At 33.4% G+C, this 16,257-nt stretch overlaps 1 protein-coding gene across 5 annotated transcripts in view; it reads right to left on the bottom strand.

Annotated features, from left to right (window-relative positions):
- Br (broad-complex core protein) overlaps positions 1-16,021 on the bottom strand; it is a 30,406-nt gene extending 14,385 nt beyond the window's left edge. For 4 of the 5 annotated variants that reach the window (XM_074246581.1, XM_074246582.1, XM_074246578.1 and 1 more), the window contains exons 1-4: positions 2,354-2,919; positions 1,477-1,678; positions 1,099-1,290; positions 90-675 (exon numbers count right to left, since the gene is read on the bottom strand). In XM_074246581.1, coding sequence (XP_074102682.1) covers positions 90-675; positions 1,099-1,290; positions 1,477-1,662 — 964 coding nt within the window. In that variant the 5' untranslated portion in view covers positions 1,663-1,678; positions 2,354-2,919. Of the gene's footprint in view, positions 1-89; positions 676-1,098; positions 1,291-1,476; positions 1,679-2,353; positions 2,920-15,294 lie in introns of those variants that run through there. The other variant, XM_074246579.1, reaches the window with a different exon arrangement.
- Between the last annotated feature and the right edge of the window lie 236 nt (positions 16,022-16,257).

Raw genomic sequence — 16,257 nt, 5'->3', positions numbered from 1 at the left:
AAAAATAACAAACAAAAAAAAATAAAATTATAAATTGGTCTGTGCGTAAAGGCCAAAATAAAAGATGCTAAAAAGTAAAATAAACCCACCTGACAGCGGATTGTGATCGGTAGTAAGCGCAGCCATACTGAAATTAAAACTTCCAGGCGTGGATGTGAACAATTTGCTATCGGGTAAATAGTTTGGCGTTGAAGGATGTTCCGGTTCGTGGTCATGTTCATTACTACTCGCAGAAGCTGGTGGCCGATCAGAGGCCGCGGCTCCGGAGTCTGATGAGTCCTCGTTGTGGCCACCGGTACCGCCGTTTCCTCCAGTCAATTCCAGGGGCTCACACTTAATGTTATCCTCTATGCGGCTATTTTCGTCATGCAAACCGTTGCCCTCGACTTTCGCAGACAAGTGGTTTTTTACCATTGAAAAATCCGTGGGCGTCGCGTCGTTGTTGTTGAGCGGTGGTGAAGGTACTCGGGAACGCTTTATAGAGTCATCATGCTCATCAGGTGTACGCCTCTCGTTCCTACGTATTTGTGCGCGTCGCAACAACTGCTGTACTGTTGTTGGTGTCGGGGTGTGTGGAGTCGGTGGAGAACCACCACGTGGGAAACCCTCGTCCGACAACTTATCATGGGGTGGTACATGATTTGTGCGTGCTGCTAATGCACGCACTTGTGATAACTGGATTTAACAGAATAAACAGTCAAAATAACATTCCAAAAGTTTTTTTTTTTTTTTTTACTCTACTAACAAATTTTTATTTATTATTTTATTTTTGTATAAAAAATTGCATTATATTGAAAAATTAACCAAATTTAATTATTTTTATCACTTTCTGCTTGACCTATGACAATCTCGAGAATTTTTGCGATTAAAGGGGGCAGGATCAAGATAACATACTTTTACTAAATATAATTTAAGCTAATCGCTTAATATTGATAATTATTAGGCACATATTATCAAAACATTAATTTTAAATTAAAAAAATCATCAGTTATTTAGAATTTAAGGGGAGTACAATAGAAAAAGCAAGTAAAACTCGCAATTAAATGAATTAAAGTAAGCAACAACATATATGATAGTGTGAGTGTGTACATTAGTTACCTCATCTCGTTCAGTTGAATCGGCTTGTTGTGTAAGACCCGACACCCTCAAAACCTCAGCAGTCTTGAGGAAACTACTGAGAGATCGCTGATGTACATTAACTTCCCCGTGATAAATGAACTCAACTAATGCGTGTAAATCACTAAATGCCACGTCCTGAAGTACTATCACTGGATGTTTGCACGGTGTACTCTGTTATACAAGAGAATAAACACACATATATGTAGATTTGATATATTTAATTAATTAATTAATTAAAAAATGAACTAATTAATTTATTGATTGATTGATTGACAGTTCAGAAGATAAGAGATCGATTATTGAGTTACAAATTAATCAGTTAATTTTTGTTGTGTAATATAATTACAAATTACAAACCTTGAGCAATTCACGGAAGTAAGGGCTGCAGGCTGAGAGCACAACGCGATGAGCTTTGAGACTCTTGCCATCACAGGCCAATGTGACGTCTACAAAGTCTTCATCGTCGCGTAAATTTTCAAACGCCGAAGTTATACTGCTCTGGTAATTATTCCATCGCAGGCAAAAATGTTGCGTATCTACCATCGTTATTTTTGTTCACCTAAAACAGTCAAAATTTTTTACTGTTAAAAATATAAATTATGAAAGTTATTGTCAGCTCTAAGTATGTAATTGAGTTTTAAAATGAATTTCAAGATTGGGCCCGGAAAAATTTATGTAAAAATAATTTTAAAAATTATTTTATTAAATGAGTATTTTTTCCTATAGTAGAAAAAAATTGGGTCGTCATTCTGGCGCCGAGCCAGAAAATACGATTAAATGGCTGGTTACTTATAGAACTGCAAGTACAAAATGTCTACTGATAACTATTATCTCTGCGAAATGATAAAAAAAAATCTGAAAATATAAATTCACTGGGTGAACCTTTATTCGCGAATTTAGATGTCGCATAAATATATATGCTCACATACATCGTCCTTATTCATAAATTTGCACATCCAACATGCAAATTTACACACACATTATTATTTCTTTAAAAGTAAATCCTCAAAAACAAATAAATAACATAATCATTATTAAAAATGACAATGAACTTTTTATTAAATATTAAAGAAAAAAAAAATATCTTCATTCATAAAATTTAACGACTGTGAATAAAGTTATTTTGTTTAAAATAGATTTAATTGCGTCTATATACTCTACATAAGTTACTTAAAAGTTTTTAATGGAAGTGATATAAAAATCTTAGAATGCACGAAGACAAAAAATACAATACCTCAAATACTTGTGCAGTTTGTAAAATAACTACGAAGGCACTTTCACTGCACACAGAATGAATATTAATAAATAACTTTTGGCAAAACTTATTTTTATATTAACGTCTTGTCAATTCAATATTGAATTCGATGATAATTACAGTTATTAACAATAAAAAAAAATGCATCCTCGTTACATAGATCTATCACTAATCATTATCACACAATTAATAATATGTAACCTTTACATGTAAGGGATATAGTCGCTCGACTGTCTCTTATTTAAACATTAATCAATTGAGTACACTTCACAGCTCCGGGTTTTTTTTTAAGTTTTTTTTTTCTATTCTTTAACAGCTCTAATTCAAACAAAAAGAGATCGTTATTTGATATGGTCAAAAATTCACTTTATTTTATTTTTATTATTTGAATTTAATTACACACAACTGTAAATAAAACTAAAATAAATTAAATTTAAATTACGCGATAAATCGTTTTCGCGCCAAGGCATAAAATTGAAATTCACAGTCGAGTTTTAAAACGACAAAGTGTTGTTGTTTTATACTTTTCACGTCTTTTATTTTATTTTATTATATTTTATTATTAAATAAAACAATTATCAAATAAATAAATGAATGAATCGATGAAGAATATTAATAATATTATTCAGCGTAGTATTAATTAAATGCGCGTAAGTATTAATGGTTTACTAGTAGATGTGAACGCCGCGAGACGAGTAGTAAGAGTAATTATGAGTAAACCGCGTGGCCGACCAACAGTTTGTATCCTGCTCGCGCAACCACCCATGTCTCACATCAGTCACACCGGCAGAACTAACCCCCGAAACTAAACGTCACACAGCCGAAACTACGGCGACGTCTACGTCGACGACGACCTTCCCGCTTATAGCTGAGCATCGAGGATCCCCCACGAACGCGCCCGAAAGACCACGAAATATCGCGAGTGAATCCAATACAACCGCACTTTATAAAATACTACTTACACAGTACAGAAAAAATTTTAATGTTCAACATTTAAAAAATTAACCAGACCATGACAATCAATTTTAAAGATTTTAAAAACAAATACGAACTATTTTTTTTAACTAAAACATTTTAACAAAAACAACAATATTATATTTAATATTTTTTAAAAAATAATAATCTAGTGTAATGGTAATGAGTAAAAAAATAAAACACGCGGTTAATATGATACGAGCCAAGAAATCGAATGAATGACGAAGATAAGATACAGAATAAAAATACTGTGGGTTGTATATTTTTTATATAAATGTATGTAAGTATGTATGATATTATTTTATTTATTACTAACGCACGATTATATACATATATTTTTTTTTTGACCTCAAGCACCTGACGGATTTGCGCGTAATCGCGAGTCTAGTTTGCATTAATCGCTCTCATTTTTTTTTATCTCATCGCGATTACTATTTGTGTTAGATGACTGTCTCTATCCTCTAAATCGCCTTACGTTTAAGTTAATTATTTTTTATCTATGCTATTTTGTTTTGTTCCAAGTGATACGTGTATTAATATTCCCCGGCGGTCTGTTAAAATTTAAATCACCCGAGAGTAAAAATAAAGCCCTGAGACCACAAGTTGTAATGAGTAATTATAATTTTAATTTATGGTATTAAAACTGAGAGAGAATAAGTGAAAAAAAAAAAAAAAAAATTGGAGCTAGCACCTGTTTTAGAAACAGATATTATATGTACTTTAAAAAGACATAATTTAGTCACTTATACCCTCTCAATTGAAGCCCTTTGAATTATAATTATTGCAAATGCAAGTGAATTGAATTTTATTAAGCAAAGAACTAATGTAGCCCAACAAAGTGGGATTAAATGAGACTAACATTGCGATTTGCGAGCCTCGGGCGTTTTAAATTGCGAGGGTGTCGTTCAGTGTCGTCAGACAGACTAAGACTGGATGGGATAGTTTGGATAAAGTCGAGGTCGAAAAAAAAAAAAACTATACGAGATTTACGAATAGCTGAGCAGCCGTTTTTCTGGGTAGTGGTACGAAAAAAAGGAATCTCGATACCTCGAAAAAAAATGTGTATATCTTAACGTAGAATGTAGACGACAATGGTTAGTGTAAATAAAAATAAAATGATAAAAAATAAAGAAAAAAAGAGGTAAAGGTTCTCCTAAAATGAAAATGTATGTATATGTAGGTACTACTGATACGGACAAGAGAAGAGCAGGAACAGCAGCACCGCGTTACGTTGCGAGAGCTGGTGAACCGAGTTAGGACGAGTACTATTAACACCGGTACGGCTCCAGGTCCACGGCGCAGCGTTATTCTTTATCGGCGCATGAGACATCTGTCGTAATAAGTACGGACTAAAAAATAGTGCGTACGCAGAGAGAGAAAGTAAGTGCGCTGAACAAGAGATAGAAAGTTTTTTTCGAGTGTAGCGAGAGTAGTATAGCATTATATAGAGTATCTACGCCGCTTATTAGTGTAAGAATAATGCTACACACTATACGCCTGATACGAGTCGAGACTCGAGTAGACCCCGAGAGAGTAGCACGCTAAGCGAGCGAGCAAACGCTAAAGACAAGGACAGAGTGCGAAGGGGCCAAACTCACGGGATACCGCTCCACAATACACACATGTGTGTATATATTGTGTGTATGATACTAAGAACTACAGACTATGCATTGGAGAAAGAATATAATAACTGCGCACACCAGATATATTACCCGAGAAAGATAGAGCAAGAGTCTTGATGGCTGAGAGGCTAGACTGGGTGTAACGTGGTGGGGAGGGAGGTGTAACGTGTGGTGGTAGTATTCGACTCTTTTTTATGTTTCAGCTCAACTTGTCTCTACTCTCTGGTACACTCTAACACAACAAAGTATAGAAACTCTTGGATGGTCGTTATATCGCCCGGCAAGGAGATTTAAAACCTCTGCTCACAATTGAGATAAAAATGGCAAATGCGCAAAGCTAACGACTTGCAATTAAAAATGTAGTCACCATTTAAATGATCCCAAAGACGAATATAATATAATATGATGTTATAGTGAAGACTCAAGAAGGAGCTGTTTTTCTTACCGTACATCGTATTCGCGGGTACAGTGCATTTGGAAGCACCGAGTAAATATGTAAGCAAAGAGCGACGTTAAAAGCATTTTATTCTTCTTGAATACGTCGAGATTTAAATGTCTACGTCATCTTTCTTCCGTTATTTCTTTATTCTCATTTTTCAGTCTTCAGTCTTTACCCAACCGCTGTATTGGGTCTTTGTTGCTCGAGCTTCAATTTCATACTGTTTATCTCACTCAGACAAAACGTATCTACATTTACTTGTTCATCTACTTTAGCTGGGATTCTCGCAAACTCACAAACCGAATAAAGGCGTAAGTGAGTATATACAGTACACATATAAAAGAGCGCACTTGACTTGGAGGCTGAAAAAAAAATTTCGTTCCTCTTTACATTCGCGGAAAAACGTATCCATATAAATTTTTACCAACACAGAGTACGATCTAATGAGACGAATCACTCTCTGCTCCTCTACTTTTAGTAAGTAAAGGCTACATACATTCATATATACATAGATACAACTAAACTGTAGGAGTATAAGCACCAGCAGTTTCTTCTTTTATTCTCTTCTTTCTCGTCTCTCATTTTCCGTCTTCCGTCTCTTATCCCTCGTCTCTTGCTGCAAAACTCTTCTCATTTCTATCTGGCAGTGGCCCTACACTCAGTACTCTTACTCTGTATAGCAGAGCAGGACCGCTTGCGATTATAACTTTCTTTATATTTCTATCTCTCTTTTTTCCTCTCGTTTCTAAGCCTTCCAACCCTTTAATCTCTCTCGCTCCCTCCTGGCACCCTATTACTCTCAAACTCTCATTCTATTTCATTCTTTTGGTTCTATCCCATAGACTCTCCCTTCTCTCGGGCAACAAGCTCCAGCTACATCGTGACCCCACTCGATTCGCCCCTCAAAAAATCATTACGCCGTTCCGCGGGCTGCGCATGAACGCGGTTTTAATTCGCTACTAGAAGAAAAGTAAAATACAACCGGCGCGGCGAGCAAGTAAAGAGAAAGTTCCCGGCTCTCTGGTGCCATGCCGCTCGCAGTCGGCCAGAACAAGGACGAAAAGCTCGGGAAAATAAACCGAAAAGAATGAATAAAGCTTGGAGGAAAAAAGAAGGAAAAGGAAAAGGAGTTGAGACAGTAGCTGTACCGTACAGTGGAGGTTGCGACGTTGACTCAGAGTCAGAGAAGCACAACTATGTTCGCTACAGTGTACACAGGACAGGAGTAGTAGGTGGGATTGCTGCGACGGATGGAAAGAAGGGCAAAACCTGTACTGCCGGTATGCTATGCTATTCTATGGAGGAACTAAACAGAGAAAGATGAAATAGGGGTGGTGAACTGCCAACGGTAACGGTACGGTGTCTTAGACGCTAGCTAGATACATCCTCCTTTCTTTACTTTTTCCTTTACTTGCTCTTCTTACTCCTATCCTCTATGTTCCCCACTCTAAGCACGCCGCGGCTTCCATTGTAATATTTATTGATTGGATTCTACAGGGGGTCCATGATGATATAATCGCACCCGTAAGTACACTTTTTCTTCACAATTCTACTCCGGTTCTCTGCTTACATTTTATATTATTTTATTGTTACTACCAGAAATTTATATTTTTAAATTTGCCCTGGTTGCCTGCCTCCTCTATTGTGCTTGCGATTAGGGTACCGAGAATGAACTTTAGGTCACATCCTTTTATTATTTATTTGAGTTACAGAGAACCTTGACCGATACGCATTCCCTTGCACGGTAATTTAAGGGCTAAATGAGGTTATTAAGCAAAAAATTTGTTTTGGAGAACCTGAGTGTAGACCATAAATTTTGTTTTTTTTTTCTGTTAAATTTTTTTAATGGTTTAAATATTGGAGAAAAAAAAAAGCGATGCATTTTAGTTAAATGCAGACAATTAGGATGTTTTCTATGTTGCGTGGGACGTCCGGTGAGTCAACCTAAACTGTCCTTGAAGACGGATAAAACGGAACATGGTAATAATAATGTATATATCTATATGTATGCTGTGTTGTGGTCAATAAAAAAATTTATTTAGTCGCTAGGTAATGAGATAATCGTGTGCAGAATTTTTAAATGTACTTGATTTGTCTGTGCGACCGAAACTTATAATTATAAATTTAAATTTTCCCAGCAAAAAAATTGCAATTAAGCATTTTTTAAAATTATGATCAACGGTAATATTTATTTAAATGTAATTTTATACCTGAGTGTGGTGAGCGTAAGAGATTATGTAGAAAAAAGTAATGATAATCTAGATTTGAGTAAAATAGAGTAAAGAGTAGTTTGAACGACAAAGAGGAAACGAGAACATCAGAGAGAGCGTGGTTCTTTGCAGAGCCTTTTTATATTATGGGCGACAACGACGGCGCTTGATGTAGAGCACCGGTAGCGGGCGTAGCTTTTGCTCTTCGAGTTCAAGGCTAACCACCGCTGAGAGAATATATAGAGGGAGAGAACCGTGCCAGGGATTTTCTCGCCTCGCGTGAATCACTCGCACCTGCACCGCGGCTCATTCACACTGGCCCGCTAGCTTTCAATAAACCTACGAGGGCTAAAAAAGATAAAGGGTTTGCTATTTCTAAAAGTGAATTAAACGGACTCTTCTATAATTCTCTTTCATTTGCCTCCATTTAGTTTTATTTTATTATTTATTACTCAACAAAATTTCCTTCTCTCTCCTACTTTTGTTTTTTTTTTTTTTAATTTCGTAATTTTTTATCACCGTTTAATATTTTTCGTATCCACACGTAGACTAATATAAATCCGAGAAATACAATCAAACAATATTTTATTCCAATTTATGTAAAAGCGAATAAACGACAATTTATAAAAGCTCTTTGATCATCGAGAGCTTCCAAATACTATGTAATATCGAATTTTATTTCATGTTTTATGTGAGTATAAATTAATATCAAGTGAAATTTTATTTTATTTTATTTTACTAACGCACACTAAAAAATTGTTAGCATAAAAATGGTACTTCTGTCATTTAAGCTTAAATATTTTTTATTAAAATTCTATAAAAACTTACAATTTCAAGCTTAAGCAAATATTTTTTTTTACCAAAAAATTTTTTAATTTTATTAAGTAATTTTAATAATTTCTACAAAAAAAAAAAAAAAATAATTAAGTGACAAATAGTACAGTCGCTAACGATAACTTAAAAAAAAGTACAACCCCAGTGACTTATTAGCCCAGCACACCTGCCAAATAAAGTTCCCGACTGATCTTATAAACCTCGACAACAAAAAAGTGTATATACATATACTTTGTTGGCCGGTACGCGTACGCCTTGATACCGCAGGGTAATATAATACGCTAAAATGCAGCATACACGCAAATTTTGGAAGAGTTGAGTGCATGTAAGAGAAGGATATACCACGCTCAGGCTGTATAACTAAAAAAATAATAAATGAATAAAAAAGTAAAAGAGTGAGGGCGGATCTAAGAGTACGCATCGTACGACGTAGAAAGAGGGAATAAAAGAGGAACCAGCGATTGCACCAAGCCAGTGCCCCTAAAAATTTATGCCTCGATGTCTGTCGTCTCGCTTTTTCTTCACCCTTTCGGCTCTCGAGCTCTGTCTCACGTTCTTTTCTTTCCTCCTCCCCTCTGCCCCGACCCTCGCAACTATGCTCACATTCGAAAACATTTGGCGGTCGTTGAACCCCGGGCAAACCCACCGACAGTTTGCAACAACAAGCGACTATTCTCTCCATCGTCATAAGCGCTAAACGGACGTCCAAAAAAAATTTGCGTGTATGTAAAAAAATACTTTTTATTTTTTTAAATGTAAGTCTCAGAACCGCTAATATAAGTATAAGTATCGAGTCTAATTATTCTTTTGTAAATTTTCAACAATGCCGTTTTCAATATTTTCTTTGTACTTTTCATAATAATAATTATTATTATTGTAATTGTAATTTTATTCAGCCGAAAAGAATAAAAATTGTATTTAAAAAAAAAAAAAAACACTTTTCCTTTACTTGCAGCGGAAAAACGACAAAGTCCAAGTAGATGTAGACTATTTTAGTCAGACTACTAGACCTTTCACTGTCTGGCTAGATACAGCTTGTAACTACTTGTACTTAGTGTCTGACTTTTAACTCTCATGTCTGTTACATCAAATTAAATCGCTTAAAAATATCTATTTAGCAAGACCAATTACTCATTTTACTGGATAAATAAATTAAGTGTCTTAAAGAAAAAAAAAAAAAAAAAAACAAGGAATAAAATTAAAATAGAGATGGATTTATCGCGGTTATGAATGAAGAATAATAAACTAAATAAAAAACAATATAACCGTACTATTTTCTGCTGGCCGAGATATCCGACAACACGTTTATTAAAAAAATAAAAAATAAAAGAGAGATAAAAAAAATAGGTGTTCAAATCGAGTAAAGACAAGACACATCGTAACATAGTCTGCTGAAATTATTAGTAGCGTATTATTTTAATCCCCGTCAATTTAAAAATAATGAAAATGGGTCAAAGATATATTTTTAATTGCCGAAGCAGATGAGGGCGCAGACGATGCAGCCGGATTTTAACATCGTGGTTGCGTCATGGAGATTCTCATGCACTTTCGTCTTTACAGCTCCTCCTCCTTTTCTACTACTAACACTAATGCAACAACTACTACTACTACTAATATTCTTTTTGATTTCTTCTCCTACTCTCTTATTCCTCTGCTGGCAACTCACAGTCTCTATATCCTTACACATACAATATAATACAAGTACAAGTGTATTTTTACACACACTCACATGTGTACGATTAAACTGGCATTCGAAATTCACGGACCCGTTTTATATTACTCCTTTTTTCTCACCCAGCTGCCTCTCGACTGCGTTTCGCGGTGGATGGAAGTGACACAGAGAAAGCCACTTGGTGTGGATTAGTTGCGGTATGTTTGTGTCTATGTGAATTTAAATCCTGTGTATGTTAGTTCGAGCATATGTATATGCATACACACATCCGCAAATTTTTAAACAGTATTAGTTTAAATATGTGAAACAAAGAACGAAACTGCCGAAAAGAAACCGTATGTCCGTTAGCATAAATATACTCGAGAATACTTGACTTGCAATTGTACTATTCACTCTACATAATTATTTTTCGCCCGCTATAATTGATACATTTTAATATTCAATAATCATTTAAAATTAAATTGCCAAAGTAAATTGATAACTGAGGCTTTTAAATAGAATTTAAATTTTAAATATAATCAATTTTTTAAGTATTTCTCTATTATTATGATAAATAATGAATTCCGATATTGATTAACCTGTATATAAGAATAAAATAACCAAAATGTATATATAAAAGTAGATGACATGAAGAATTTATTCACCGACAATTGAGGTCACAAGTTTGTCGTTTTTTTATATTCATAGTTACAGAGTATTTTATTTAGGTTTTTTTTTTACCCGTGGTACGTGAAGCCTTCCTTAAACTTTTGACCCCTATAACCCTTGTCTACGCAGTATATGTGCGTCTTTCGGGGAATTCGGAAGCAAGTGTCTTTGATAGAAGAAATACTTCAGACAAAGTAAGTCAAAAATGTTCGAAAACATAAACTCAACCGGGAAAATATTTAAAGAATTAACTTTGATGACTAAACGATTTAAAAGTTTATGTAATTTATTTTTTTATATCAAGGTCGAGTTTTTTTAAAACAATAAAATTTATTGAGTAAGCTTGTGTGTTAAATTAATCATGATTTATATATATTGATTTATATGTTGATCAAATGATATGATTAAATACAAAGGTCAGGAATTTAACTTGTATTCATTAAATTTTTTTTTAATAATTGTTTTTTTTTTCTCTTAATTTAAAGATATGAATAATTTTGTGAGTTTGATTATCAAAGATTATTTTAATATATATATATATATATATATATATATATATATATATATATATATATATATATATATATATATATATATATATATATTACTGAGAGTAAAATGGCGATAATTGTATTAAATTGTATTCTTCTGTCAAAATATAATATATATAACATAGTTTCATGTTCACCCAGTCGGAATCTAATTTCTGAGATAACGCTGTCGCGTAATCTAGTTACTAAGCGTTTAATCTAATCAAAAATATTAAAATTATATATTACATTTGACATTATCCATACGGGTAATAAAATATATAATATTATAATCTAAAGTTATTGAATAAAAGATTTAAATATATGAAAATCGATGACCTAGTTAAGAAGATATCGACAAGACTTCAAAACTTGAAATTGCGATTTACTAATTTAAATAAATTTATTTATCATGCATCTATTTCACCATTCAATTAAATATATATCTTTATATATTTATGAATATCTTATATATCCGAGTCATATTTTTATATCTAAAGATAATCAATTTTAAATTTAACAAACGTCATTGTTACACCGTTCAAGTAGGACGACAAGTGAAACTTTAAATTGATATTTCCGTTTTATATACTTAATTTATTTTATTGTATCGACAATAAAATATGTTTATACAAATTTAAACTTTCTAAAATCGTCGTCACTAGTTTGTTCATTATTCATAATCATAATAATTATTATTATTTCAATTAATATTGAATAAACTAAATAAAACGAGTATTAACATCAAGTGGATTAAAAAATAAATAAAAAATTATTTCTATCTATAAAAATTGCAGTCGACCGCAAGAAATTTTTTTTTCAACACTTGAAAAAACAAACTTACGTAAAGCCCAAATGTCAATAGATATATCTTATAATATATACATATATTAAATTGGTTTAAATTTTGCAAATAAAAAATTATTTAAAAAAAAAAAATATTACATTACAATCGGATAGATTATCGATAAAATAAATTTCATAAGGATATAATAAAATGAAATAAAATATAATAATTGTCTTTTAATTCTTGAAAAAAGTTACAGACATAGAGTGAATAAAAATATAGATGATCGGATGTATTTTCATGGAGTAAAATCCTTAACGTTATTCTACTTGAAACTCACGTTCAAGGATTCGTTTTGCATACCGCGTTACTGGGAGTCCATCTGAACGCCCCCTCTCTCCGTTCTTTCGCTTACTTCCCGCGTGGCATCTCTTCTACACGACTATACTCAACATGCTTACATCTACAGCCAAAAACTCTCCTACACTTCCAGAACACACACACACACACACACACACACACACACACACACACACACACGCGCGCGCGCGCGCTACATCCCACGATTACGATAGCTTTGGCTTGACTTTCAAGAGAGTAGAGAGCGCGCTGACAGAGTAAGAGTCTATAACAGAGACATCGTTTGAAGCAGGAAAGAATGAGAACGCGCAATAATTTTTTTCATTTTAGAAAGAGATAAACTTAAGTACCAGCATACGCGCAAACGGCTCGAGTGTATTATAGATACAGATATACCGAGAACATTCGAGGAGTTGGAACTATTTTTATTTTGCGTCTCGCATAAATTCTCTTGGCACAAATCTCTATTTATAATGCTATGTACATTTTCACGCTGCACCCTGACTATGTCCTCTTCTTCACCCTATTCTCCAAATGTACATAACATGTGAAACGGGAAATTATAAAAAAACATTCTGATAAAAATATATACACTGCTTTACTCATACTTACATTGCGCTGTTGCAAAAAACGAGACGTCCCAGGATGCACCGGCTAATCGCGTAAATTATTCGCATCGTTTACTAAGTAAAAGCGACAGGAGAAAATATATAATAGAATAAAATAAAAAACGTATACTTTCAATCTTTATCTATTTTAAGGACTGCACAGATTATAGACATGTTATATTTATATTTATTGTTAACTCTTATTCTTCCTTTTCCCTCTCAATTGGATACTATACTACATGATTCGAGCATGTAGTATAGTATATTTCCCCACCGGCACTAATTATCTATTTTCAACTCGATATTCCTCATTTGCTTCGCTATTGAATAAATCATTCCCCAAATCCTGACCTATTGACAATCGTTTAATAAATTATATTATAATTGGAGAGATAAATATATTCTTCTTTGTCTATTTTTAGGACTTGGGGCAAATAAATACCACTGGAAAAATAATACTCCGGACTGATGCATGAAAAATCTACCGGGTGAGTAACTACCAAAAAAATCTTAACCAATTAATCATTTTATTACCCTAATATGCTACTTATAAATGTATCATTTCAATTACATTTTTCAATGATATTACATTTATTATATAATAAATTAAATTCTTCACGACATACATTATTACTATCTCTAGCAAAAATAGATTACAAGTTAGATTTGTTAGTATCGCAGAATGACACTTGCGAAAAGGTCATTGTGATTTGGCTATAAAATAATAATAATCGTAGTAATAGTCAGTCTCGATTAAAAAATATATATTATTTTGGTTTTAGCATGAACTACAAATGTTGAAATCCGCGATAATTTACATAACTTCTAAATAATTATTATCACCAATAAATTTATATTTAAATTAAAAAGCTAACACATAAACTTGCAATATCGAAAATTGAAATAAATTTTCTGATAATTTTGAATACTGTGGTTTAATTTAATTACAATTATGAAACCATAATATACAAAGGAAAGATTAAAAAATAAATTTTGGCAAGGACTGTACATTCTCCTCAATTCCCTCAATAATAATATAGTTAGTCTAGAGGCCGTCTACTATTTACACCGGCATTATGGCTAGCGACAAAAGGATAGATTTGAGCGTTGTGTTGGTATGGTTAAGTTTGCGATTACATCATTGAGTAAACGTGCGGCATCACAAGAGAGTGTAACATAACATAATACAATATACTGTGTAAGAGCTGTTTGAGATATTGGTGTTAGTATTATAATAGTATAGAGAAAGAGTAGCGCGTAGAATAGACTAAAGTAGAGTAAAGTAGTGAGTTGTCGGTATGGTGCGGCAAACCGTAACCGACATATCCAGCTCGTCTAGCGTTTGTCTAGACTCAACACATACTAGCCGTGCGTCTCGACACACTACTAACACAGTGAGCCCGCTTCGGGCATACATTTCATCTGTTACAAACATGTATTACATACTTAACCGTTAATAGCAGTATATACTCGTACCCCGTACTCTATATAATTTAATATGTAACTCTCATCGCATCGGCATTATTACATCTATTAATTTATGCATGCGTACATCCATTCGCGACAACATATTATATATATACTTGGTTCGAATATACCAGTTTGTTTGTATCTGAGCAAACTGGTGAGTGTAATATAGTGTAGTATAGAGTGTAGAGTAAAGTAGAGGCCGAGACCGAGACCGAGTGAGTGAATAGAGAAGGCCAAATGCGATCGTAAACCAGACGCTCCGGTTGAGAGTATACAGATATAAGAGGGAAACGATGACTATACCTATCAATGTATGCACACATATGTGTATACACGAATACTAATACTTTAAAAAATGCTAGACGTCCATACGCGCTTAGCTGAAAAAAAAACTAAAATAAAAAACTCAGTAAGGGGCCCGTGAAATAAAACAAACTTTTGTTTTATATAAAACGCATTTTTATGTGATAAAAGCATTTTTATGTTTTTTGTTTATAGATTATTTTTAAATTATATTATATTATTTTATATTGAATTGTATATATAAATATTGTATGAGTGAGGGGTATTATATTGAATCGAATAAAATGAAAAATAAATAGTTTAATTTGAAAGTCTACGGGATTTAATGCACTGTCGAATTATTATCGTAGATGGTAGGCACGAGAAGGTCGTCGTGGATAAAAAAATAGCCCGTTTATAATAAAGTACAATAATAATACATGGATAAATATAAATATAAGATGTAAAGTAGTCCGTACGTACCTTGATCGTCGTTGTAAAGAAAAGTATTCCTGCGGTGTCCTTGCGAATCGGCGAGCGGTGTTGTAAGGACGACTTAGTTATACTTTTTTTTTGTCTATGCGGTTGGCTGTGTATATGAATGTGTATGGGATGGTGTGTGTGTGTGTGCTCTGCTCTATCTCGTGTGCTTTGTAATATTATTTTTAAAAATAATATTATTTTATTATTATATTTTACTATCTTCTGGATGGACGTTGGACGTATCCTCTTGATCTTCCTCCTCCGCCACTAAGGCCCGCCGTTGTCTCAGTCTTCTTCTTTCTCTGATTCGTCGTCGCCGTCACCTTCGTCCTCGTCGCGTGCTGGCTCCTCTTCTCCTCCGTTTTCCTCTCTGGTCTCTAAGCCGACACAAAGTTCCTCGGGATTATAACGTCCAGTAGTATCAAATCACTTGCATTTAGATCTGCGTCCATGGCAATTAAAGTATCACTTGCTCCGTATTTTCCGTTCATTAAGATATTATTTAATTTTTTTTATATCAACAATTTTTATTTTCTTTTTACTTTTCTTTTCTTTTCACTTTTTTTAACGATTTGGTCTAGGTTAATGTCACAGTCTCGTCACGATAATCAGTCTTGTCTGCACAATAGATCACCACTCACGTTGTTAAATCAGCCCTCGTGTTCAATAAACATACATACAGTATGTAAATATATATATCGTCTCCGACAGTCCGACACCTTCGACGATAAAAAAAACTTATGCACGCGGTTTCCTCTTGATAACACGTACGATTTGTTAAATTATTTTTTATCACCACAAAGTTCTCTTCACCAAGTCTTGCTCAATTACAATAATTAATAAAAAAAATAATAATAATTAATATAATAATAATAATAATCATATGCTTATTATATAGGAAAAAACTAGACTATTCGATAAAATTTTGGCAAACAGTCTAATAATCACAAAAATTGTATTATT

This window comes from Cotesia typhae, unplaced genomic scaffold (assembly GCF_013202065.1).
Source record: "Cotesia typhae breed Kobodo isofemale line unplaced genomic scaffold, CoteBio_Ctyphae contig_48, whole genome shotgun sequence".
In the NCBI taxonomy this organism is placed as follows: Eukaryota; Metazoa; Arthropoda; class Insecta; order Hymenoptera; family Braconidae; genus Cotesia; species Cotesia typhae.
This window is presented reverse-complemented; position numbering and strand designations above follow the sequence as displayed.